The 27,995-nt window shown below is 36.8% G+C and overlaps 1 protein-coding gene across 2 annotated transcripts; it reads left to right on the top strand.

Annotated features, from left to right (window-relative positions):
- Window positions 1-335: 335 nt before the first annotated feature.
- Window positions 336-25,134, top strand: Ine (solute carrier family 6 member inebriated). Of its 2 annotated transcripts, XM_076438807.1 has the most exons (12): window positions 336-774; window positions 1,744-2,578; window positions 9,810-10,000; window positions 19,574-19,708; window positions 20,122-20,347; window positions 20,501-20,768; window positions 21,741-21,969; window positions 22,381-22,493; window positions 22,985-23,125; window positions 23,201-23,401; window positions 24,236-24,412; window positions 24,511-25,134. In XM_076438807.1, the coding sequence occupies exons 2-12, from the start codon at window positions 1,758-1,760 to the stop codon at window positions 24,679-24,681; spliced, it is 2,673 nt and encodes an 890-aa protein (XP_076294922.1). In that variant the 5' UTR covers window positions 336-774; window positions 1,744-1,757; the 3' UTR covers window positions 24,682-25,134. The 2 variants fall into 2 exon arrangements, with proteins under 2 accessions (XP_076294922.1, XP_076294923.1); XM_076438808.1 differs by lacking the exons at window positions 336-774; window positions 1,744-2,578 and adding an exon at window positions 3,177-4,199.
- The last annotated feature ends 2,861 nt before the right edge of the window (window positions 25,135-27,995 follow it).

The following is a 27,995-nucleotide window of genomic DNA, read 5'->3' as shown; positions in this document are numbered from 1 at the left end:
TTATTCAATACCAGTATCCCTGAAGAAGTTGAGCAATATTAAAAATACAAAATATCAAAAAACGTAAATGGCTCAATTGTCACTCCATCTATACGTAAATATTTCGTCTTCTGAAACCTCGAGAAAAAAAATAGAGTTGCATCACATTCAAAATAAACGGTCCACCATGTTCCCCACGAGGTACCGGTTTGTCCCGTTCGCTTTCACAGACTTTCTTCCGCGTCGGTGCACCCAGTGGATCCATAGATCACGGGGGGACGCGACCGGTCGTGGCATCGGGCACCGATCAGCCTATAATAGAAAATCGTAGGGAAGCTGCGTGCGCGATCGTATGGTAGGGATATTCGGCCTCACGAGCAGACACGAACCGTTCCGACAAGACGATGGCACGGCAGGTCCGAGTCCCAACAATTCTCGTATCACTAGTACCCGCGGTGTCCACAAGAAGGCACTGTCAATTGAAAACGCGATAGTCAGCGGCGGTGCGTGTGTGTTACAGCTGGTGACGTGAGAGATCGGCGTACACAACGTCGACGCGACGCGACGTTGACGTACCGCGAACGCGTGCAGTCGCGGTGAGAACGATCGTGTGCCGATTTATCGCGAGGGTTCCCTTGATCGCTTCAGCAGGACTTCCTTGGAACAGGACCTTGGGAGTCAGGGTTCCACGTGGACCGTTGCGTACACCTGTTATCACCTTGCAATACATCGATGGGTCTGGGTGATTTCACTGGAATGCGATCAATCCGGTCGAGACCCTCTCCGATCTGACAGGTACTCGATCACATGTGATTCTCTTGATCGTCCGACCGGTCGACGAGCGGGTCTGCCAGTTACCGGTCCCTCGCTAATTAACGAAATCCCCCGTGGCCAGTCGCGCGATACCCGATGCGCATGTATGTATAGTACACCATATTATCATACGCGCAACGCTCGATCCCGAGAAATACGGTCCGGCTTCCTTCTGAATGATTCATTGCGTCGACCTGGAGCCCGGCGACTTTCATTCAGTCCGCGCACCTGTGAATTTCACGAAACGATGAGAGCCTCGGTTTTTATGGGTCAATGCTCGGCGGCGTGGTACCGCGACCGATATTCCAATGTGAATCCGTAATGCGTCGGGCCGCTGCTGGCCGTGCAGCTTTATCTCGACGCGGTACGGAGGCTACAGGCACGCACGCACGCACGCACGCACACACGCACGCATGTACGCGCGCTCACGCACTCTGGCCTCGCGCGCGCGCGCACGCATGCACGCGTGTCTAGATAGTAGCACTGTCGCGTCAGATAAGAGAGTAAATTCGTTTTATGGTAATTCGGTTTACCGGGAACGATGTGTCATCGTAATAAGCGATCGTTCACACGGTACTTGCGTTCAAGTGCTTGTCGTACAAATAAGAGATAAGAACGTGCTCGTTATTTTCGTCGCGACGGCCAGTTAAAAATGTCGGGAAACAACCGTGGTAAATATATGAATTAACCGTAAACCCCGGGAATCCAGATAAGTAACGAGCGGTACAAGTGTTTTCGCGCTTCTTTGCACCGACGAGATTACCGGAAGTTCGCTCAAGTATTCTGCGTAAATTCCTCTTCTTTTTTCTCCCTCTTCCCCTCCCCCACCCCCCACCTCTTTGTCTCTGATTCTATCTCTGTCGCTCTGTTTCTCTCTGTCCATCCGTCCCTTCTCTGTGCGCACACCTTCGCTCACGTACGGTCTCTCTTTCTCTTTCTGTCTGTCGCTAGATCGTCAGGCCATCATGAATGCCACGGGCAGCAACAGTGGCGTTAACGTCAACGGCAACGGCAACGACAGCAACAACACGGTCCCGAGCAAGACGAGCCCTCACGGCAACGCCGGCCGTCTCCAGAGCGTGATCGGCAAGCAGAGTGGCTGCGTGCGCAAGATGAGCACGATGCCGGAGGAGGAGGATGTGTCGGACGACATGGATCCTGACGCGGCGAGGACAGGACACCAGCAGCACTATCAGCAGCAACATCCTCATCATCATCATCACCACCACGACGCCGACTCGGACTCGCCATCCGAGGAAAGGGGTCGTCTGCTGAGTGGCAACGAGTCCGGTCGGAAGATCACCATCACCCCAGCCAGCTCGGCGAACCTCCACTGCAACGGAGTGAAAAAGAGCATCCCTCGGAACGACAGCGCCGGTAGCATCCACGAGAAGTCCCGGCTGCAACAGTACAAATCCGGGGAGCAGGTCGGTCCGTTGGAGACCAGACTGTATCGGGACAATCCGCAAGGCGTGTTGAAGTTCAGCCGTGGAATCGACACGCACGGCAGCGGACGACATCGTTGCTCCAGCGTGAGATCCGTGAAATCGAACCCGACCATGGACGAGCACGGGGATCAGCACCAGTATCATCCACCGGCGGCCAGCTGGGCTTCCATTCTCTTCTCCGACGGAAACGGGCAGACCCACGTACGGCCGTTTCCCGATTCCATGTCTATACGTTCTCTAGCATCGATCGGCATGGGCTCTTCCGACGGCCGGAAGCTCACGATACGTAGAGTTCCCACTTCGCCGTCGGAGCTGCTTAACATGGTACATCCGCCGCCGTAAGTGAGCCACATTACCTAACGTGCGCGTCTCGACGAGAAGCGTCAGAAGGAGCGGGCTATGAATCATGTCCCGCGGTTCCTCTTCGCCCGGACAACCATGTCTCTCCGTTCGGTTCGGTTCGGTTTCGGTTTCGTTTAATGTCCTTAGTCCTCGGCGCTTATCCCCGGAGCACGTGTACGCTTCGAGAGACCTACTCGGAATTACGGTTCTTGAGCAGAGGAGGAACCGGCCTGACGGATTCAGAGGATCGCCCGTTGATCGCGACTGATAAGATAGGTGTTATCTCGACCGTTCGGTGGCCTATAATTGAGATGTTGTTCGGTGATAATGGGTAATTGACGATGCCAGTTAAAGATGATTGATTGTTATTGTTTGCTCTCGCATGTAACCGAACGCAGCAGGTGGGAGCAACAGATGCAACAACGGCATTAACTTGCTCTGTTTTCAAGCCTCCGCTTTCGAACCGCTCGACAATGAGCTGCGGGAAATATGCCAAAGATCTGCAATTATCGCGTGAATAGATCGAACTGCAACGAATGCTGCAATCTTTGAAAATAGCTTCGCCTCGAGGTATTGTTTAGATTTGATTCGTTGTTGACTCCGGATGAAAAGCTTTCGGTCAAACACTGTTACACATGCTCATCCGACTAGTTCCACTTGTTATTTGATTAACTACATTGATAAAATGAATAGTATTGCCCGAGCAATGTAGTACACGGTTTATCTCGTCGATCATTCCTAGTCGGCAAGCATGACATCTGTCACGCGACACCAGTGTTCCTTCGGCATCTTGAAAAGAATTAAACTACGATCCGACTATTAACTTTCGTAATATTCCAAGTTATACCAAGAAGTCACGAAATGTCGTAAATCTCAATTGAACATTTTATTGGCGACCACTTGTTATCAACACTTCAGAGATAAGATTAAACTGTCCAATGTTGCACTAACGTCCCATTGAGGATGAAAGTTGACGCGGAATTTCTCTTTCTGTGAAACGAGTATTGGATAGTTGCAAGATTGAATATTGATTAACATAAATTCTTCCTTTGGCGCAGACTTGTTGCACGAACGGTTGCGCTCAAATTGCTGACCAATTGCATAATTATCGTAGCTGTCAAATGCTCATGGAAACATCAGCTTCTTCGGACGCAATCGAAGTCGATCGATGCACGAAGGTTCTCACGTCCACCATATGCTTCACGAACCTGTCTAACGTGCAAAGCAAACAACAGAAGAGCGCGAAATAGCTCGTTCCGTCACCAGAACGCATAAAAATAAGGCCTCCGACAGTGTTTCGTTCAGTCCGTTCTTGAAAGGTGACTAGGAATAGTTCGCGATGATGAAATGGTTTTTTGATATTGAATTACCTTTGAACCGAACGGTTAACTATATCTACGGGAGTTAGCATTAGCTCGGACACATTTGATAAAACGCAACAGGCTTCCTCATCTCGGGAGCAATTGTTTAAAACTCGACGACTGTCGAAATCCGGCTGTTACGCCGGCCTAAGTCGCGATTTGGGTGACGAGAGATGCCGCCGTGTACGTCCAAACTACTTGTGAAGCGTGGTCTCGTCATCCAGGGTCTGCAATTTCAGCGTATTGTCCCAGAGACGTAAGTGGATAATAGCTGTACAATGTAAGACCATACTTTTGTTATAAGTAGGTGTTCACGCGGTACATTGTTGGTAGCCGTCCCGCTTCTTCCATTGAAATCGGAGTGGACCGTTTAAAGGTCCGTAATCATTGCTCCACATTCGATGTTTTTATGTGGCGCTTTAGCGAACTCTATTTAGAACGGCTCGTTTAATTACCTGCCTCGATCGCCTCACCTTTGCAAGGCCATCTCCGGAACAATTGCTCACCGTGTTATCATCAGACTGCCGATCTCTATGCAAAACCAGAATTTCCGGAAGCTAGTCGACGAAACAGGAATGCACAATTTAGCAGTTCTCTTTACAATTCAAACCAGAGACTGAAAGAATTGTGGAACTTTTTGGTGGGGTCTATTTAAAACGTGGGCCATAGAACTTTTTTTAAAAAAAGTATTATAGTGTAAGTTACAATGGGGACCAGATATATAGAAAAGTTCTTGGATGTAAAATTTTTTCATAGAACTTATTACACGTACAAATAAAAATTTGACTATGGACGAACAGACATCTTATTCAACAATATTAACAATATTCTCAATCATTGTCACGAACACTAAATACTATTTAATGAATAAATTGAATTATTTATTTATTACTTTTTAATGCGCGTTCTAAAATGACTTGTTCTTTAGTTTTACAGATTTTTAAATGTTTCTAAACATAATATTCCTTGTGATAAACATTTCATAAGCACATATAGATAATTTCTTAAACGAGACATTTAGTTTGAACTCGGAATTTTTTGAAAACGAAAAATAATTGTTTATTACAATCTCTGATTTAAACAGTTTAGTAGAGAAAACTCAGTTTTTATAGAATTTTATACTGGAAATGTGACAAGCTGCCGCAAAAAATGCAGTTGGTAAATTTAGCTTAAGGTACACACTTTTATACTGTGAAGGAAAATTTGCATGCTTTCTTCAAAAATTAGTAAAATTCTTCCTGTGCAATTTACTAAATTCTCTGAAATTTATTGTCGATAAATCCACGTCTACAAGTATTTTCGTTCCAAATAAACGTGAAATAGTAGCATTTCCAGAAAAATGCTTTTCTATGATGCAGGAAGACATAATAAAGATATGAATAGCATATATAATTTGTTATTGCCACATTAATCTGCTAGGTATGTACTTGCTAGATGAATCGACGACAGCTTCAGTTACTTTCGTAATTATATAATAAATCAATACTGGCTTAATCGGTGACAACCTCAGTTACTTTCGAAATTGTGTATAATAAATCAGTACACCTCCACTGTAATATTATTTACGTTTCAAATGTTCAGAAAACACGATAATTAGTATAATAATTCGCGCGTCTAAGAGACGGAATACCACATTTATGAAGTCTCACAGTTTCTGTTTACATACTATTTTTTCCTCACAATGTCAATTTGTCATATCAGACATAAATTATTCCACATAAATATAGATTAGCCTTGTGCTCCAATTACAAAATTTAATTTATCGCCTACTACGTCTACAAATATAAGTAATGCGCAAGCAGCTGATCTGCTTATCAAAATTACGGGACCGAAATGTTTCTTGATCCCTTATCACTATACAGCGGATCTTTATGCATTTATGAAATATGAGACAGTAAAAGATTAGAAGAATTGAAGAATTTTGTAACGTTGTTTCTCATGTAACAAAGCCAATAAATGCGGAACATTTTTATTTTGCATGAAGATCCGCAATCACGCAAACACGACACAATTCTGATCATATTTACTTGTTCCATTCGCGATAAGGTAGAACCACTATTATCCATACTAATCAGTGGGGTGTTGGTGTTTAGATGATAGAACAGCTGCCCGGCTACAGTTTAAATCTGTTCTGATTTGTACACTTCAGGTTGAACTGTTTACATGGGAAACACGTATGTATTCGGATAATGAGGTCAGATATCATCGGCTTGGATAATAGAGGTTCTACTGAATCGTGAATTAAACAAGCGAATATGCTCAGAATCGTGTCGTGTTTGGTTTCATTTTAACCAGAAAAATGTCACAAACACGTTGGCAGCAGGAGTTTCAGTAAGAAAATAATCTCTATTGCATCAGGTCCCATACATCTGGGAAAACATTTGTGTGACGCTCTGTACGATTTTGCAAAACGATTACTTCTCACGAAGTGTACTTATATTGTACAATGTGCATACTCTCTCTCTCTCTCTCTCTCTACTGCATATATCGAGGCATTACTGTATTTAGAAATTGATTTTTAAGTAGGAACGTCGGCGTTGTATCTCTCTCCGAAATTTAGTCGGCGATAACGCATGGGCGGTGTAATAACTTACTATTGTTGTTCGACCGCACGCGCGGCCATTACGCATTGTTTTCGTATTGTGAAATATCCAGGAATTTGCACAGGTGCGCCGTATTTATTATCCGGCTTTGTCAATTGCCATAACTCTCGCCGTCATAGCGCGACAACGTTTTTACATCTGCCGTGTCGCAAACTCGCGTCGGGGTCGCGATAAACTCGTAAAAATTCTTCTTCATTCCTGCCGCTTATATAATGCCGAGTGTCAAGGTCCTTCGTTTTTGCACTACGTCCCGCGATCGTTAATCATAATAAGGGCGTCCTGCGGCTCGATCTCCTTTTCTCTCTGCTAACGTTTTTATCAGACGCGCGGACGGGCCTTGGTGAATTTTTCACGTCCACCTAACAATTTCAATAAATCACCCCCGGAGATAAGCTTCCGGTTGATTCCGGGGATCCTTAGCTCCGGTGAGAAACCGTGATCAAAGGTAACTAGGGCTTCTTCGTTGATTTCGCAAGTGATATACCCGCGCCCGGGGAAGAAAAATTCGCGTGTCGCCCAAGATGGAAAGCGACGCTACTCGCTTCTCGCGTCTCGATAGAAGATTCCTGGAGGATGGTTCAGCTAAGTGGATCACATAAGTTGCTCGTAAACTATTTGGTGTACAGTTTTCTTTCGATATCAGACGATGGTTTCTTCGCAACAAGAAACTTTCTATCCCCTTTTCTTCTTCCGAAGTTGTCCGCTCGACACCACTAAGTGCCATATTCTTGTTCAAACAGTTGATGGACAAATTTTCCAAATTTTGCACACTCTCATTTCTCATCTCCATCCAGGTGTAACAGTCGCCATGAGTTTCTTTATTGTAAAGGGTGAAGGATAAATTTTAATCTTGTGGTCGAAGCGAGAATTAAATTCTGAATAAAACACGATGGGTGTATGGGATGGAAAACTAATCATTATGACCATTATTGTATACATTGAAAATTCTCACCCCATATTGTCTTATGGTTTTTTAGGGTTCAATTCTCTCTTCAATCACAAAATTAAAATTCACCTTTACTGATTAAGAAACTCAAGGTCACTCCCATATCTTGATAAAGAAGCAAAACAGAAAAAAAACTAATTACTACATTGTATGCCAATCTTGAAACCATACAACTTTCGTTTTAATTCTCTCTTCGATCACAAAATTAACATCGGTGTCAAATTGACACAGTGGTAAAAAAAACCGATAAAACAACAAGGTGATTAGTTATTTTTCGATGTTTTTTAGTCAAATTGATGAGTTAAAATTTACATCTTAGGTTTTTCGGTTATGTGTTCCGCATTAAAAAGATAAAAGTCACGATGTTTCGTCAAATTTATCTACAAACAAAAGAACGGTATAACTTATTTCGAGAAAACCGTGTGAGATTGACACGAGAGACGGACGAGCGTTAAAATTTTATCCTTACTGATTAAGAAACTCAAGATGACTCTTATATCTCGATAAAGACGCAAAATAGGAAACAAATATAATTATTACATTGTATGCCACTCTTGAAACCATACAACTTTTGTTCCAACCATTTTTTCTGTATAACGTGGCCACTGACAGAGATATTTCGATCGGCACGTTTGTTAGACGATTTGTCACTCTAAGGATCGACGGGCAATACGTGTTTTGAGTGCTTGATAAATATGCAATGACTTGCATAATCGTGTTCATAATATGTCGTATGGCAATCCCGCGTTCCTTTAAATATTGGCTCGTCCCACAAGTAATGCGGATTTTTCGAGATGTTCGAGTTTGAGGAACTAGTCGTAGACACGCTTTTCAATTATGCACCTGTTTAATGGGCGTTCGACAGCAAATGGGCACGTTTGGACACACTTGTATCGAAAGTTCACACGGGTAGTAGATTGATGATTCTACATAGCTCTTTGGTAAACTGCGGAACTTTCTATACTTCATAACATATGAAAATGTCGAGGATGTTATAAAGTAGATGATTTAAGAGAATTTCAAATGATCTCGTTTTTAATTTGTCGATGGAAAAAGTTGTACGAGACCCTGCATCCTAATTGTTGCATTATGCTATGAAAATTTGGTAATGGTAACAGCTCAACTGTAGCGATGAGAACTGTGTACAATACCAAAAATTATTTGAAAAATTTTTCAGTAACAAAATTCAATAACAACTATCATAATGTTTATTTTTATCTGATATCTGTACAGAAAAGCGCTCGACTTGTTGCATAATGTATTACATAATATATTAATTCAGCAGTTTCGTCACGTCTCGACCTTAGAAAAACTAAAGTAAAGAATGGTTTCTCAAGTCCATGAGTTAGGAAAAATATTTTTATGCAATATTTAAATAGTAATTTGAAGTGATTTGCAATTTGGATGTAACTGCATATTGCAGCACCAAAAATGCTGTAAAGAAATTAACAAAGTGTCAAGATATGATTGAATTAAGTAATAGGATTGAAAAAGATTAATGACATATTATGATTCAAGAAAACAAACAAAATCGATAACTTTTTTCCAAAGTGTAAAGAAATAATAATAGATAGTGTAATATAATATGAATAGCTAATAATATAAATATAAATAAAAGTGAAGTAGCATTTTCACGAGAAGAAATAATACTGTTCTACTTATTGCAACAAGGTAAACTGTAGCCTTATTTTGTATTGACTGATAATTTTATAATAATAAACATAATAGTGGTAAATAAAAATACATGAATATAAAAATTGATTGTCTTTTGTCGGCATATACTTTCACTATCAAAATGTGCAACGTATGCATTTGTAGTGCATACATTTACATATCAAATTAACATGTGCATACGTTGACTAGTGTAAGCATACGCTTTTGCAGAATTAATGCATCTACTGTAACAAACATAAAATAGACTACAAGATGCAAATTCATATTATATATACTTCTTGTGTAAGGGATGTTGAATAATAATACATAGTGCTGCATAAACTACATCTGCATTGTTAATAACGGTATATCCGAATGAAGTTGTTATTGAACAATAGTTTGGAACATTCAACCATCAGCCAGAAAGAGCAAAGCGATAATAAATGTGGTCTTTAGCTTACAGAACATGTACCGGAACATGTTCGTTTGTGTAACTTCTACGAAACATTTCTTTAAAAAATCTGAGCTTATTCTTCGCAGAATAAATATTCAATCGTTAATTTTATTACAGCGTTGCGATAGCGTTCTATAGATGCGCATGTGTTCACAGTGAACCCGTGATCATATTAACGATCAAAGGTGACCTAAATCGATCTGATTTCAGATCATTCGAGGATGACCTGTCCGTGTGTACCAGCCTCGACGATGCAGATGCCGAGGACCCAGGAGACTACAGACAACCGAGACGACCGCACTGGGCCAACAAAGTGCAATTTGTCCTTGCTTGCATCGGTTACTCTGTTGGCCTCGGTAATGTTTGGAGGTTTCCTTACCTATGCTACAAAAGCGGCGGTGGTGAGTATCCATGTGCATTTATACACCACTAACATTATTCTTAGAGTGTTCCTGATTTTTCACCCCGTAACTTGCAGTAACGCTAGAACTACCTGACGGGTAATAATTACTTTTGTTTCCCATTCTTTTACAATTTAACTGTTTAATGCGAAAATCGAGAAAACTGAAACAGTTAATCAAATAAACAAGATCAAGAATCAAATAACAATTTCATAAAACTCAATAATATCGGAGATCTTATGCAAGTCACGCTAAAATTATACTACTTACAATTATTATACTACACTATTGCCTTAAAGGGGCTCAAAGTGGCATTTTCCTTATTAAAATGACACCAAACACGATATACTTTTAACTGTGATTTCATTTTCTACGTTCGGCGCGGTTGGTGAGGTCACAAACAAATAGTAGCCCTACACGATCTACAGTCGGTCACAAAAATATTGGGACAAAATTGCAATAGATCGGAGTTGTCGAAAAAATACTAAAAGTTGCAGTTCACAACATTTTTATGCGGACCTATATGTATTGAAACTTAAAAAAATACGTTTTGTATTTTTTGTATTGAAAATTTCGTCAAAATAGGTCACGTTGGAATGAGCTACAAACGTTCAAAGATGGTGAAAATAGCAATTTTTCACGATTTTCGGCCTGTAACTGCAATAATTCTAAGGATTCTTACATCTTTCAATGTCTGTCATTTTTTCCCGCATCAACTGATTTCGATGAAACTTTCACAGTGCATTTAATCGACACAGATCTACAAAATGTAATTTTTAAATTTTCAATATAGGTCCACATAAAAAAGCTGAAAATGCAACTTTTAGTATTTTTTCTACAATTCCGATTTATTGCAATTTTTGAAAAAATTTCTTTTCACATCCTGTAGTAAACTCCTGTAGTAAACTAATTGCTCTCGCTTTCCAAAAAAAAAATTCAAATCGTATGATCCAATATTAAAAAAGTTCTCGTCTTTTGAAGAGTGTCCCAATATTTTTGTAACCTACTGTATGTCGGAATACGGATCCGAGGGTCCGACTTCACTGCATCAGAGAGTGTAGACGACTCACATAATTCCTAAGTGTGTGTAGAATCTTATCGTAGTCTGAAATTTAATTGATAACAGCAAAACAAATATGTCTCGCCTTCGATCACTCGCGTTAGTTGAGAAGGTACTCGCCTTACTAACGTCCACGTAACAACACACCAAACAGATGTTTACATATCAAATTTGTACGTGCTAGATATGATGCTGACACGCTTATGTTTGCTACGATTAGTGTATCTACGATAAGAGGCTGTATTTACTCTTTGCATTGTGACTGATTACTACAAGAAAAGAATGGTCTTGATAGGATATAACATCGCTCAAAGAATTACACACATACATTTATACATCGTTACTGTTCCATAAAGATTTTATGTACGCTATAATACTATGTATGTATAGAAAACCACCTACGTAAACTTCCAAGGTAAACATTGCTGTAGTAAAGCCTTCGTTTCCTGAATTCTTTGCTCTTTCAACACTTAATACTTTCGTAGAATGTACAGCACTTTTCAAATTGTGAGAACAATAATCACTATACTGCGGATGTTTATTCAAAGTAAAATGAAATAATAATAAACATAAAGAGAAGCTAAATCCTCAGTGTAATAAAAATCAGAATTGATACAGATACAAAAGCGACACTTCGAACAATTCGTAAATGTAAAAATAATGAGTGACTTATAATTGGATATGTTTTTATTATGATTCGTTATAATTACGTCACCATCAATGTTTTTGAGATCCCTAGTTCACGCGATACTTCGAGTGACACTATCGTGGGACAACATCTAATCATTTCTATGATTAATATTGCACATCTCCATCTTGATACTCTTACTACGCACTTGTGAATACAAGGCTTGGAGTGTCATGTGTTTTTGAGACACAGATTTTGCTGAATACAATATTCCATTATTACTATTTATTCATTGCTTTAAACCAAATAAGGTTTATATGGCATATACGATACATAAACAATTTGGATTCAACAAACAGTACAATATATTCGTATAATGGATGATGTTCTGCAAAAGTTTAAGTAACTACAGGTTCAAACAAAAAATTACAAGTGCAAACCTCCGACCATATGATTAACTATCATTGACTTTAAGTGGAATAAAATAACAGTATTATCAACAGTGAATCTATTATACGTGTACATAATTTACTATGTTTTTATCATATATTGAAAATCAAAGTTATTCTTGTTTGTGTTTGTCTGATTTATTGCAATTTTTCTTCTGGATACTATGATTGAGAGATGAGAAGAGCAATTACATTGAAACATGATACTGCAACAAATTGCTTTCACTTATTAGAGAAAAATGTTAACATTTCACCTACCGGCTTGATAGCTTTATAAAACCCACAATTAAGAAACTGTGTAAAAAGACTATACATTTTATGTGGCAGTAAATGTAAAGAAGTAAGTGCACGAGACATTGTTTAAAAAGATTTTATTACACTTACTGCCACAGAAGACAGAAGATACATGCATCCAGTCGGTTTTAAACAATTGTTTGATCACGTTGTACGGGACGTCTACTGTATGTCACTCGTTATATGTATGAGTTTGCGTTATAGGAAACCATGCTGAATGAGAATTTATCTCGTACAACGAAAATAATATAAAGTAACATGATTGGAATGATCACTGTCATATCAACATTTATTTCGTATGATTTTCTCCCGCGTTTTATTGAGTTTTATTTATAGAGTGCGTTGCAAAACGAAAAATCGTTCACGTATCGAGGTCGCAATATCTTTGGCGAATTACTGCAATCTGCGTTTTGTCGCGTCCACTGTCGTTTGAATTTCCGTTCTGAGATAAACTAATAATTTTAAAATAATAATTTGGAGGATACAGAGTCCGATGGAGAGTCTCTTTGAAAATATCGAACCAGAAGCTTGGTATCGTAAGTTCTATGCGGTATGTATCCATATCGCGTTTCGCGCGTCGCATCCCCTTTGTACGACACATCCTCGAAAATATATCCAGTGCAAGGGCAGACGTTCTCTCTCGATTCGCCAAGCCGTAATACAAGTGCGTATCGTGTTGCCGCTAATTTTCAAAGTCTGAAAGCATCTCGGCGCAGAGAGTCCGGACGTGGCGCAATCTGCTCGCGGAACTTGATACATGACCTTGCCGGAACGTAGCACTACACCAGCGAGCATCGTAAATGATTTCAATGACACCGGTGGAAATAATCGGTCGAGTATCATTTTGACCAACTGTTCGTTAAATTGGACAACCGGAAAACTAGAGCGGCGAGGCACCGCGTGTGATTACACCCGTGATGGACCAACGCACTCTTTTGAATAACAGAGCAGCAACGAATGACGGATAATCGTCCCGTACGCTGCAAACGCTATTCGAGTATCGGTCCAAAACACGTTAGGAGTTTAGAGCAATTGAACCCCGAGGTGAAAGGAATTTATCGTTTGATACAAACTCAGAAAGCAGGCCCGATCCACTAGTCACCATTTTTCAGAGGGTGTGCAACCTTGAGGGTTTTAAACAAATTTTTCTTCCATGTTTTTAAACTTTCAAATATATATGAGATGAAAGGATTTTTCGAAATTCAAATGACAACGAAGTTGTAACATTGAAATTGACTGCATTTTTATCAAGGGTCTTCCATTAAGAGGTACCATTTTAAATTTCGCGCTATTTTTTATTTGTGGTTAGTAAAACTGTTAATTGTAAAGAGAGCAGCGGTTTTTTATAATGGAAAATAACACTTCTTGATGGCAGATCCTGTATTAGAGAGTTGTGAAGTTAAATCTTTAAATACATTTTTTCTCGAAGTGTTTCAATTGACATACAGTTTTAACACATTTTTTATGATATAATATCCAAATAATCTTACGATTTTTTCATATCTCAATTATTTGAATTCTTACAAATATTCGAAGTTGATTTTCTTTAGCGGAACAAAACGTTCTATAAGCCGCCAATGTTCACGTTTCTCAAAATTATTGAAAAATCGTACACTACTTTTAAAGATATATTCTTGTGTAAATTGGTTAAAAATTTTTTATTTTTTAAACTCTAATCATTTTTCTTGCTGAGAGTGCGAGCTTAAAAATATCTACAACTCTGCATTTTGGAATTTTAAAGCAGTAAAAAATCATAAATATAGAATTAACAGGTTGCTTAATATTCCCTACAAAAATTTTGTTTCTTTGCAATATATTTATATGTATACAAAAAAGTTGCTATCAAACCCCCTTATGGGGAGAATTTTTTCTTTTGCATAAAAGATACCGATTTTTAACATTTTTTATTAAAAAAAGAATAAAATAAATCACTATAAACCAACACATAGCAGTTACTCTTAAGGCTCGGTGGGTTTGTTATAAAATATACAACCTATCGTCTTGCTTGAAGTCAAGCAATAATAGAACCACTAAAAGAAAAAGAAATTAATTAAAATTTGAAGTTGATTGGTAGAATACTTTCTTTTTTATATCTTATTAACCAACTCCAAGAAAGTTGTTTGAAGTTTTCAGCATGTACACGGGATATCACTAAAACGAAACCAGACTATCAGTTTCCACGCGATGATATCAGATATGGTTTAATGACTTTGCGGGTCACTTCTCCATGCCCTTGTGTACCAGTCTGCCAATTTTCATCGAGCTGCAAATGCCTTAACGTGAGCTACGAGCAATTTACCAGAAGTGTAATCGCGTGGCTCTGCGATTTGACAATGTGCCTAAAAATAGAAGATGCTATCTTATTAATCGGCCAACTCGAATTCGACTTGCATTACCTTCGTAGTAATGTCCTTCCGAGTTAATATAGCGACTGCATTATATATATTTGTGGACAAATTTTTTTCAACCATGTCATGTGTCTATTGTAATTCTGCTTTTTGAAATAAGATGAAGTTACCAAGAATAGATGATCTGGAATCTGGAATGTCTTCTATGACAGAACTTTGTAATTTGATAAAAATCTTCACGTTCAGTCTTTGTTTTTCCAAGCCTATTGTCAAATTACAGAGCCACATTATCATAATTCTACTGAATTGCTCAAAGCACACGTTGGAATACTCACAGCTTGATGTTGTCAGGCTAATACATAAAGGTACAGAGAAGAGTCCCGCAAAGACATTAAATTATTTATAATATCTAATATTTTAATATATTAATTTAATGGCTAATATATGTATACTATAGTTTTGCTATCGTTCCGGTAACTTATTAAGTTAGACTTCACACAATTTTACCAATCATAACTTAAAACATTTCATGAAATTCTCTGCAAAATTTTTAACCTGGCCCAACATTCGGTGGTCATGACTTTTTTGTATTTTTAACAATAGGTATTACATAATTGGAAAACCGCCATTATCAGATTTCAATCGATATCAAATATGTGTCGCGGAACAATATCAAATATGTGTTGTAATTGGTGGTGACTATTATATATACCATATAATAATTATACTATTATTAGTACTATAATTGCACTGTATTATAATACACTACATATAATATAGAAAAACTGTCGATATTTGAACTGCGATCATTTTGTTATTGACAATTTCTCGAGAACTACAAATTTCAATATTTATCATTTACAATTTTATTTTCATTTCGAAGCGAATGTTACTTAATAAACATTGCATTTCGATCATGAACATAATGCTTGAATCGTCGAATTGCATGTTGGCTACATATTTAAACATTGTTTTCGTCAAGAACGATCAAGTAGATATTTTAAACTTGTTGCTTTAAAATATTCGTTTGAATTTTTCCACCCTTTTTGTATTCCTCGAGGGTATATGAGAATATTACGAGTTGATATAAACATGATACACCCTGGAGGTAGTAAGAACGTTGAAAATAACTTCAAAGCAAATGTCTAAAACCAGTACAAAGTTTCTGTCTTATTGGTAAAATGAACTTTAATCAAGAAATATTTCATTTCGTGAGCTGAAGCTCAGTTTTTATACGGTATACATATGGAAAAACTTAGTTACCAAAAATCGACGTATGAAAGATTCTTTGATGTTGGGGTTCAACTTCGACCTGAGTCTCTTCCACGGGGAATTAGTTTCATAAGAATTCATGAAAGTATAATGTGCCTCTAGAAGTAGTAGAAAAGTTTTAAAAGAATATGTATATATAGCGAATAATAAATAAAATATTCGCGGATATAACATGGTATGTCTGTCTATTAATAAAGATGATAAAGATGGAAGTTCCTTAAAATATAATTCTAATTACTCTATTTAATTCAATTTGTATATGTTGTAATTGTTGAAACTTACATAAAATGTTCAAAACTCACTGTTTTGCATCATGTGTGAATAATTTTTATATAAATCTATAAAAGCTGTTCGAGAATTAACAGTTTTAGAGTAGAGATTTGAAGACTCATTTGAATGAAGCGTGTGACCATCGATGTTATACGACCAGTGTTAATTTACATTTTCGCGGGATAGTCTGTGCTGAAAGGAACGAATGAAATTTCCACAGGAATCAACGTCAGTCCGTCACTCGAAACCTTTATGTATTTCTGTGAAACGTTGAATTCTTATGTAGCACAACTTGCTCCAAATTCAACAATTAATCGCGTCAAATCACTGTGCATAATAAACATTTTACTGCATCTGGGTATAGTGAATAGAAAGAAAAAGAATGTTGCATTACCAATGGCACTGAATTATTGCATATAAAAATGTCGTTTTATAATATATTATACATATTGTTCAGTTTTGTACATACAATTATGTAGAAACGTGATTAATGGTAGATTTCATGTATTTATTATAAAAATAAGTCAACTATAAGACAGTAAAAACATCAGAAGATTTAAAAAATAGTATCATATTATATCCAACTTGATAAAATTGTATAGAAAATATTTTTTTAGAATGTAGGACGTAGTCTAATAATTAATATATTTACACGTTATGATACTCGCAATAAAGTTTGAAGATTTATAATGATGCACGTATACCGTAGAGAAAGATATGGCAAAGGATTTGCAAACCGGAAAAACTGCTGATATCATTAGCATGAAATAACATCTGTCGAAATGGTCGTTTCAATAATTGAGTTATATCGTGCATCACGACGTCAAATCAGTGAATGCTGTTTAATTTGTGCGACTTCCACACTGGGGCATTCATAGAATTAATTTACATATGCGTGAGATGCACCGACGCGGCACAAATTATTTCAGTGTCACAACCGGAAACAACAATCGGTACAATATCTGTGCAATGTGATTCAATTTCAGTATCGAACTCGTTCTAAACTCGCTATGTGCCATTTTTGAATATACATATGGCAGATAGAATTGGAGCACCGCAGATATATTAGGTATTAAAATAATGCTTTTATTAAGCAGGAAGGGATGGCGATTCTCTCACGCTATGACCTAAATCACGCTATCAAATTACTATATCCTACGCGTATTACGCTCGCGTGTCGGTGAACATTTAGAATTTGATAAATGAAACATGCCAGAAGAAGAAATCGAGTAATTCAATGTTCTATACGATCACAGTAGAGAGATCTCGAAAAGACTTTAACGATTAAAAAAGAAATTAAAGATTACTTTAACTGTTCGAGTATCCTAACCATCTCGGTCCCAATTAGTTCAGATAATCGAGGTTCTACTTTACTTGTAACACTAGGTTGTGTGAACACGGTTTCTAATATTATTAATTTGCGATTATAATATTAAAAGAATGACTAAAAATTTTCATAGATACATTCTTGTTATTTTTATAAAGTAATTTTTATAAAGTCAATATTGCAATATTACTGAAAAGAAAAACATAGAAAATCGATATTAGTTACGCTTACATTCGCAACAATGTTTCGAAATTTAAATTACGATGATAGGAGAAATCTGGAATAATTTTATGAGAGAATGTAATATACACGATCCGATCAACACAGAGAACGGATAAACTCGACTCCAGTGATGATTAGGTATGGTACAGTGGAAGTGGACGCACGCATAGGAATAAATAATGGAAAATTATTTGCCGTGTGTCATAAAGAGCAATGTATTTGTACAATTGTAAATGTATTTCTACGATATGGTCGGGCTAAATGCTCGTTCCCAAATTAAGTGGTAATCCACGGGACTGTGATCATCGTTTATTACGAATAAAGAGTTACATCCAGTGACCTTGTTACTGCCCACAGAATGACGATTAACGTTGAGCACTATTACGTACGAGTCGTGTTTAATGCAACCTTTAATAAATCCACATTACAGGCAGATTTAGTAACATTCGCGTTCGTTTTTACCCGTTGAACATGCAGATTCGAATATATATGCATGGATTCAAGGCACTGGTTTCCGAGGGTGACATTATTTGGTACAAAGAAGATAACCAATAGTAGGACACTATACAGGGTGTCTGAACTGAAAAAAACATCTAAATACTTCGTTTGCTTTGAATAATATCAGGAACGTTTAAACTGTTATTTTTTAACCCTTATGCCAATACATAAAAATTTTCTACGACGTTCAGTAGATTCAGCACATCACTTTATGTCCCAAATGGAAATGAATTTTTAATTTCCCAAGAAAGTATAAGTCTATTATAATTTTGCAATTTGTTAACGAGAATATAGAAACATTTTGAGAGGCAAATTGAAAGTTGTTAATGCTGTCAGAAAGAGAATAGCATAGCTTTTTATTAACAGTAAGTTTTGGATCAAACATTTCATAACTTACTTATTGTACAAAGCTCTTGCTTTGAATAACAAACTGTCGCGAAACACTTATCGACATTAATATTCAGTCTGCATTCATCTGAGAACGCACCTTGTACAAATCCTTATGTAGATAAACATCATTTAATTCATTCAACGATTCGCTGCTGTCAAGCTTATCGCCGCTTATAGACACCACTGTAAATATTTATAACATAAACTGTGTATTTACATACCATTTTAACAATGTCTTGGAATTGAATCATATTTTGATGCTCAAGATCATTTCAAGATCATCTCCAAGATATAGTCGAATGCATTATAGTGGGCATAAGACGCAATAGGGAAAAATTGGGAAACACCAAAAGAAATTTTGATTTCACGGCATTTCATCTCTGAAACTATTCAATTTCTGCGCGCGAGTTCCTCCACATATCCATAAAATATTTTAAAAATTAAGAGAAATAATAATAAATCTAATTTTCATCAATCTATTTAATTATCATTAAAAACGAAAGTGAAGAAAATTTGAAACCAAATTGAAATGTAATTTATAGAAAATTTATCTAGGTTTAGTTTATTAGAGAGTTAAATTGTTTTTCGAAACCAAGATAATCAGTATATACATAAATTTCGGATTTATTTAGAGACGTTAAAAATAACTTTTTTTAAAATCATAATTTTGTATTAAGCAAATTCAATGTTACCTGATTATTCTAAACCATTTTTGTCAAACATAAGTGTTCTAATAAACAAGTAAAGCGATAAGTTTCTAGTAAACGCAATAATTGTACACGTCAAGGACTAAATTTTTTGTTGAAATGTTTCAGGTGTGTTCTTGATACCTTACTTCCTAATACTTATAGTCTGTGGAGTACCGCTGTTGTACATGGAACTCAGTATCGGACAATTCACTCGACGAGGACCAATTGGTGCTCTCGGTCAAATTTGTCCCTTATTCAAAGGTACAGAAATATTAAAACACATTACATTACTGCTTCTTTCCAATTGTAAAACGATCACTTTAAGAGTGTTTTACAGTGTATAATGTGACCAGGAATGTGTGATTCTCATTACAATTTTATTCGTTAAACAATAGATTCAAATTAATGTTCTGAAAGAAACAATGCACGTTTAAAATGTTTTACTTCTTGGTGTAAGAAAATGTTAAAATTGCATATATTAGAACCATTGACGATAATGCTATATGAACAAGAGTAAGTTCAAATTTTCTCCTGTTAGTTTATTCAAACCAAGGCGTATTTATTTTTTTGTAAAAGTTTTTGTACAATTAAGTTTTAAAAGACTGAATTATCTCAGTTTCGATGCTCAGGGATTTATACCGATTGGCTTGAAATAATCCTATTTGTTTAAACAGGAGCTGGCTTGTCGTCCGTAGTAATATCGTTTTTGATGTCGACATACCACAATGTGATAATAGCCTACGCTATATACTATTTCTTCGCGGCGTTCAGAGAAAAGCAACCATGGTCCGACTGTGACAACTCATGGAACACTGTGGCTTGCTGGATACCAACCTTCAGTGCCATCGACAATCGTACTCGACCGAATGCATCCAGAACGCCATCAGAAGAATTTTTCGAGTAATTTTTTGACAATTTATCAATTCTAGTTATGATTATGCATTCGTGTTTCAACTTCCAAGAATATTATTTATGAGGTGACCGGACATATTAGTATAGATCTATCCATGAATCTTTGTTATGATTTAGTAACGTATTTTGTTGGTCATTTAGCAACAAAGTACTCCAGATCAGTAAAGGAATCGAAGACTCTGGAGCACTAAGATGGGAGCTCGTAGCCTGCCTAATTACTGCCTGGATTCTGGTGTACTTCTCGGTTTGGAAATCTATCAAATCGTCAGCCCAAGTTAGATACCTCACGGCGACGCTACCGTTTGTTTTAATCGTCGTCTTTCTCACGCGGTCTCTCACCCTCGAAGGTGCTGACAAGGGTCTACAATTCTTTTTTCATCCTCGATGGGAGCTTCTCGGCGACGCAAAGGTGCCACCAGATATTTTATTAATCACTTTATATTATATTTATATTTATTCTACGCCTATGTTTTCTCCGAAGGCTATATCTGTGGTTGTCAGAAAGAACGCCCCATGTCACACATACAAATTTAAAAATTAAAATAATTTACTAATAATTAAAGTAGAGAGGGAAATAATTAAAAGTAAAGCTTTCACTTTCGAGATATTGCCGTTTAAAGTTTTGATCACTAATACTTTGATATAGGACATCGATTAAATTGCATTTATTTTTTTCAGCCTTTCGAACTTATTTTCATGACTTTTTTTCTGGTAAATACATAAATCCTATACTATAGAGCTCAATTAATGTATAAACTCAAATTTTTCGAAATTGTGACATGCGGCGTTTTTCCTTGCAACCACAGATATAATATCGACTACAAAATTTCGGTTTGAAAGACATTAATAACTAGACCGTGGATCTATATACAGAATACAAATTTTCCAAGTCACTTGCAAAGAGATAGGAGCTGCATAAATAATTATTCCTTCTCTTAATAATTTTATTATGCCAGAGGCAATATAAACGTATTTTCCAAATTGTTAGATATTTTCATGTCCTCCCCCAATCATTTTTGTTATAAATGCATACAATTGCAAGCTTTTCAGATCTAAATTATTTTTGTCGGAATAATGAAAAGAAAATGATTAAGTATAGCCACTATTAATAACCCGATTAATCCGAGATTTGGTTCTGTTACAAATAATTCTGCCAAATTCTATTTCAATATAACTTTGGATACTTTCATCCGGATAAGAACGAATGACATATTATAGTTACATTTTTAGAAAAATAACGTAAAATGTATCATTTCTGATAATATCGTATAAAATATTTGATATCTGTTGTATTATTTAAAATTTACAAAATATCGTAAGATTTATCTATTGGATGCAATAACGAATTTATTTCTGTTCGTGTATCATGCGCGACGATTAGGTGTGGATCAACGCAGCTGCTCAAATCTTCAATTCTGTCGGCATAGCGTTTGGCTCTATGATATGTTTCGCCAGTTACAACAAATTCCACAACACCATCTTGGTAGACAGTGTCGCGGTATCGCTTATAAACGCGTTTAGCAGCTTGCTCGTCGGAATATTTTCATTCGCCACCATCGGTAATATCGCCCTCGAACAAAACATGTCAGTGGAAGCTGTTCTTACAGATGGTACGTAGCAATCACAGATTTTACGTTAACAAATTACGTTCTTTACGAATTCTATATTGTCCACTAGCACTTACTTCCGAATGTAATTCAATCCTGCAATGCAGTTCCTAATTTGGTAGTTATTACTACGGAAAATGCAATTACTAGATTGTGAATTCTTATGCATATACAGAAAATAAGATAAAAACATTCACACAGTTTTACTAATTTTTCTAACTACTGATAGCGCTACCAATGCGAAAAGTAAAATTCAATTTCATCTCGATCCCGCGATTTTTAATTCGAAAAATGCAAAGCATGGAAAACCATAGACCAATAATGATAAATACACTTTCACGTCTGAATGGTGTCAATCAATGTCAGATTAACTTCTCCTGCAATTTTATAGACAAATCATAATTTCCGTTCAAGGACCTGGCCTGGTATTCGTCGTTTACCCGCAAGCGTTAGCCAAGATGCCAGCGTCAAAACTGTGGGCCGTGTTATTTTTCTTTATGCTAGTCTGCCTTTCATTGAATAGTCAGGTAGGTGCAGTGAACAATAAACAAACGAGCATTAGATTGTCCAATAATTTAACTGCAAACATTAATTCTCGTACTGTGTTTTTATATACTAAATATTATAATTCAATTAAAAATAAATTTTTCTACTTTGGACACAGTTTTACAAAAATGACAATTATTTGAACGCAATAACGAGATATTAATATAAATCGTACTGACATCGAAAACTCAAGTGTATACGTTCTAAAAAAAGTTTGTAACACTTTTAATATTTAGAATGCATATGTTTGATACAAAAAAATTGCCCCTATTAAACGAAAATTGAATGAATTTTAATAGCAGTTTTACGTACATGTATAATCACAATACGATATAAAGGACACTTTAAATTCACAGACACAAGACACAAACTAACAAAATTGGCAATCAAGTTTCGGACAATCTAATGAACAAAATCACATACCTCGATGTTTGATTTTCTCGTTGATTGATTACTCAATTTGTGATTTCAGTTCGCAGTAGTGGAGGTGGTTGTAACGTCAATTCAAGATGGCTTCCCGAAATGGGTAAAGCGTCATCTCGTGTGTCACGAGATGTTAGTACTTTTAGTATGTGTAATATCATTTTTGTTCGGTCTGCCTAATATTACTCAGGTGCGAAATATTTTTCGATAAATACATGCTCATTGTCCTTAATATTTCGACTGACGAATCTTTTATTATTTCCAGGGCGGTATTTATTTCTTCCAATTGGTAGACCACTACGCAGCATCGATATCGATCATGTTTCTAGCGTTCTTCGAAGTGATCGCGATATCGTGGTTTTATGGCGTGCGACGCCTTTGTAACAATGTGAAAGAAATGACCGGACGAATGCCATCTTCGTATTTCCGGTTCTGCTGGCTGATTGCAGCACCTCTCCTTATCATGGTAAAATCAAGGAATCTTACTTAAGAAACGAAACAATGAATTGTTTCTGTTCTTTATTAAACAGTAAAACATGATTGCTTTTCAGTTACATTGCCATTAAGACAAATTATTAGACTGCAGATGCTTTGGCGAAATAAAAATTTTCCAAGTCAATTATAAGAAACAGAAACCAAATAAAAATAAATGTTGTCTTTTAATAGTTGTATTCACAATCTTCGTGGGCATTAGAATGTTAGTATAACTTTATGTAATGAAAAGTATTTTAATATCATATATAGATTTGTTAGCAAGTCCTAATATTAAACCGAGTTACTGGTACATACGTGCACACATACTTACAATGTACGTTAAAAATTAATGAGCCGAGAATAGTGCAACGGTATTCTTCAATTCTTTTAATGCCTCCAAAGTTTTGGGTTTCATATATTCATTTTTGTCATAAACGCATAAAATCCGCAGTCTATTAATTATTCAGACTGTCTCTCTTAGCATTGTAGCTCCGAAGTGATACAAAATTATTTTTACGAAGATAGAAATGTATGAACATGGTCCTTGCCCAAGGTTCTTGGTCAATGAATGAAGAACAATTGATAAAGAACAATGAATGGAGCAAACGCCACTCATTGACACGAAGATAAAACCGTATTGGTCTTCGGCCAAGATTCTTGGTCAACGAATGAAGAAAAATTAATTTTAAAAAAACTGTTCACTTAAAATTGAAGATCGAGAGAAAGGTGGAGATAAAAGTGTTATGGCGACAATGATTCAATTGAATATGACAAGTAATCGTTAGGTATGTAGCCACACAGTTCTATAAATCATTGACTGTTTCAGGCTGTGTGGGTGTTCAGCTTAATTGATTATGAACCACCGACCTACCACAATGGCGAATACGAGTACCCTCGGTGGGCAGAGGCGATCGGCTGGGGAATAGCTTCTCTTTCCCTCATTTGCATTCCCGCTTTTGCTATCTACGAGTTCATCAAAGCCAGCGGCAACACTTGCGCCGAGGTATGATAACGCGAGAGCACTCGTTTAGATGCCGATTACACTTTAGTTCCCAGACAGGCCCCGCGACAATACCGTAATTCGCCTATTTACTGTTTCAGAAATTATGGAACTCGATCAAGCCGCATTTCGAGGCGTGCAAGATCTGCGGTCAAGAATACTGCACCGAGCCTATGCACACGTTCGAAGAGGACATGATAAAAGAGCCACAGGACCCGAACAGTCCGATACAACTTAACACACAGAGCCTTTTGCCGAAATCCCCGTCATGATCAAACGGGGAACCAACAAAATCGATAACTTTGAGTACCTTTTTTTCCGAACATCGAGCGATCCCGACCAGCGTAGTTAATTATTAATCAAAATGAAAGCCGAGACGTCTTCCTGCTTCAGCGTTTAGACAAATGGGGACACTTTTAGGGTTCGTCTGCGAAAGAAGTATCGATCGGAGCTTCTCTATATTTCACGGGAACTCTTATTAATTATTTATCAAAGTTTTGTGATTCCTGTAGCTAGAAAACTGATACGTGGCTTTAAGACCCACGTGTTCTTGTGCACAGCTTCTTACGAGAAAATGATTCCCTTCGTTAAGCAAACTGAATTCTTGGTTAGTACGAATTCTCAGACATTCTCAGACAACTGTAATTAACAGACTTCATGCAAAATTAAAGTGTTGTGCATCGATTGGAAGACACTGAATAAAAATGTATGTCTTTCGTTAATAATTTTGAGATGTTGAAAATAATAGGTACCCTTCCATTCTTTCAACCTTTCTAAAGTTCTCTATTAATTTTCTCAGATACTTTTAAGTATATCATTTAAAATTAAATAATCCAAATGTTCTAATGGTACAGAAATTTTGTTGGGGTCATGAGAGACCCAGTATACCAGTTAAGCTTCACCTACTCATTTTTGTTAGAAATGCATAAAATCTGCAGTCTAGTAATTAACCTTTTAACTCTGGGATCTACGACTTAACTCGTTATTCATGTTCTTCTTAATTCAACAAATAATTCTTTTACTTGATTGTGTTTTAATGTCTACATTAGTATGAACTATATCGTATTTGTGTTAATTGTGACAACATTTTTGTTATGTCAATTTTATTTGCCTTATTTACATCTCCCTCCTGAATATTCATATTGAAAAGTCACTTAACTAAAAGGTTAATGAAGAAACACAAGTCGAAATATAACAAAGCCTAAAGAAAATATTTAATTTGTATGGGTAACCATAGCCATCTTTAAGATATCCCAAGAAGCGCTAAGCGACAAATATAATCTTCGATGACAAAAGAATTATGCGGTTTTGCATTATTTATATATATATAAGTTATTTAATTATTTATATATAAGTTATGCATTATTTACAGCAACTTGATGAACTGTTACATAATTTCCAACTCTTATTCAAACTCTTGCGACAATAAATAAACTGTTTCCATCGATAGCTTCAAACAATTTTGATCCACGATCTGTTATAACCGAATTTTTTATCAAACATTTAAACGAGTATAAAATCAAGTTGAAATAATTCGTGTGATTGTTTTTTGGACCAAATGAATGACGACAGGCAAGAGCGTTTAGTTTTGATAAACACGCGTATTTGCAGCAATGACGAACCTGTTTATGTGCTTTTGCCGACGAATTTACGACGTGATTACCGTCGTTTTTAATTGTGTGCCGCAACATCCATGTCGACGCACCGAAATACGATACGTAGCACGAGCTTCTCGCAGAGCATGCGTATTTCCTGACCTACGTACGTCACCGACGAGATACTATTAGAAACTGTTAGCCTCTGTGCCATTCAGCGACATAGGCAAGTGGGCACAGGTGAGAGCGGGGATAACGTGGAACTTACAGTGAACTGAAATACCACATCGCTACGCAGAGGAGCAAACCGAATCATTCTTTCGCAACGCTAATCTACAAATAATAAAAAAATATATAAAAAAACTTTTTAAAAACCACGCTTATATTAAAGTGCACTAAAAAGGAGAAAATAACTTTTTTAGACATTAACGACAATAAATAAAAGCGTGGAGCGCTAAACTATATTGACGCAATCTTCGTGGGAACGAAGATTGTTCCGGAGAACTATCCACCAATAATTTTTTTTAGATATTAGCGACAATATATAAATAAAAGCGGGAGCGCTAAACTATATTGACGCAATCTTCGTGGAACACGTAGTGGAGTAGGCAAGCGCTTGCGCGCGGAGTGGGGATCGCTGGCAGCGATGAGGGACTACCGAGCGTCGCGCGGGGAGGTGTAATGGTTAAAATTTTAATAGTTTATATCTCCTAAACGCATAGTTTTTTTTTTTAATTTGTTTTTTAATATTGCATTGTCACCCAGTTCTGAGCTATGTTTAAAGTTTCAAGTCTCTAGCTCATCGGGAAGTGGTTTAAAATTCGATTACAAGATTTGACGCATACAACAACAACAACAACAACAACGACACGGCAAGCTAATATAAGCGTGGTAAAAATACTGTTGTTCATTGACTCACTACTTGTTGGAGGGATGAGAAGCTGCGTTAGAGTCCTGAAATCAAAAAATGAAACAAAAGATATTAAAATCGATTCGTAAAATTCCATTGGGATATGAAAAGATTTTAATGTAAATACTATTTAAATGATTTTCGAAATAAAAAGTGTAGGTGGTACAATTTTTTATTAATACTTTGAAAAGAAAATGTTCAATAATTAAGATTAATTATTAACATATCTTGGTACTTACATTCTCTCCCCCTCGAAGAAATCACGACATGTTGCCCTCTAGCTTTCGATGTCGTCTTTGGTCATAGACATCCTCGGAGTATTCCAACCCTTAGGGCGCTGTAAAGTTATATTGGAAGGTATGTTGGTACTTACACCCTCTCCACCTTGAAGCACGATATGTTGCCTCTCGATCTAGGGCTAGGCTGTCGATATTATACAATATGGTTGGATGTTAGGCTCTGTAACAGAAAAAAATTCATTTAATTTAATCCGATCAACCGTGAAACAATAAATCCGAATCAATAGAAAACGGAAAATAAATCGTTCCAGTTGAATGTAAAATCAAAATGAAATAAACTTGATTTCTATTGGAGGATGAGACACAAATGACAAATTCGATTAAATTATATCGATATCAACCGTCAAACGATATAAATCCGAATTAATAGAAAATAAGGTTAACCTGTACCTCCGAAAACCAGAAATTATTATCTCTTTCTTATGTAATCCTGTAGATTTTGGCGAGAATAATATTAAAAGACCAAGTTTCAATCCTAGGAGATAAGTGGTTCAAAAATTTACGCGTGTTTAAACTTGAGCGATTCTAATCGTCGTTGACAGTTGACAGGTGAATGCACCGCCATGTTGGTATGTAAATACTCAGCTCAGTGTTCCGATATCGTGCAACATTTTTCGTACGATGGATGGCCGCTAGAGGCGCTGCGCGGAAAAACAGTAACGTATCTATGTATAATGACAGGGTAGTGGAGCCTCGAGGTAGTGAAAATTTCAATAATTGTCAAATAAAAAAGAGACCCAAGCTTCAGATTTTTGAAAAGAATTTTTATATGAATAAAATTA

The sequence above is a fragment of the Lasioglossum baleicum genome, chromosome 15 (assembly GCF_051020765.1).
Source record: "Lasioglossum baleicum chromosome 15, iyLasBale1, whole genome shotgun sequence".
NCBI classification, from domain to species: domain Eukaryota; kingdom Metazoa; phylum Arthropoda; class Insecta; order Hymenoptera; family Halictidae; genus Lasioglossum; species Lasioglossum baleicum.
Note: the sequence above shows the minus strand (reverse complement) of the source record. Positions and strands in the feature narration are given on the sequence as shown.

What these genes read in the sequence shown, in the direction of transcription:
- Ine (XM_076438807.1), top strand. Translation starts at nt 1,758, where the DNA reads ATGAATGCCACGGGCAGCAACAGTGGCGTTAACGTCAACGGCAACGGC. An exon ending in GTCTGCCTAATATTACTCAG is followed by an intron (nt 23,126 to 23,200) that starts GTGCGAAATATT and finishes TATTATTTCCAG; the next exon opens with GGCGGTATTTATTTCTTCCA. An exon ending in GCGGCAACACTTGCGCCGAG is followed by an intron (nt 24,413 to 24,510) that starts GTATGATAACGC and finishes TTACTGTTTCAG; the next exon opens with AAATTATGGAACTCGATCAA.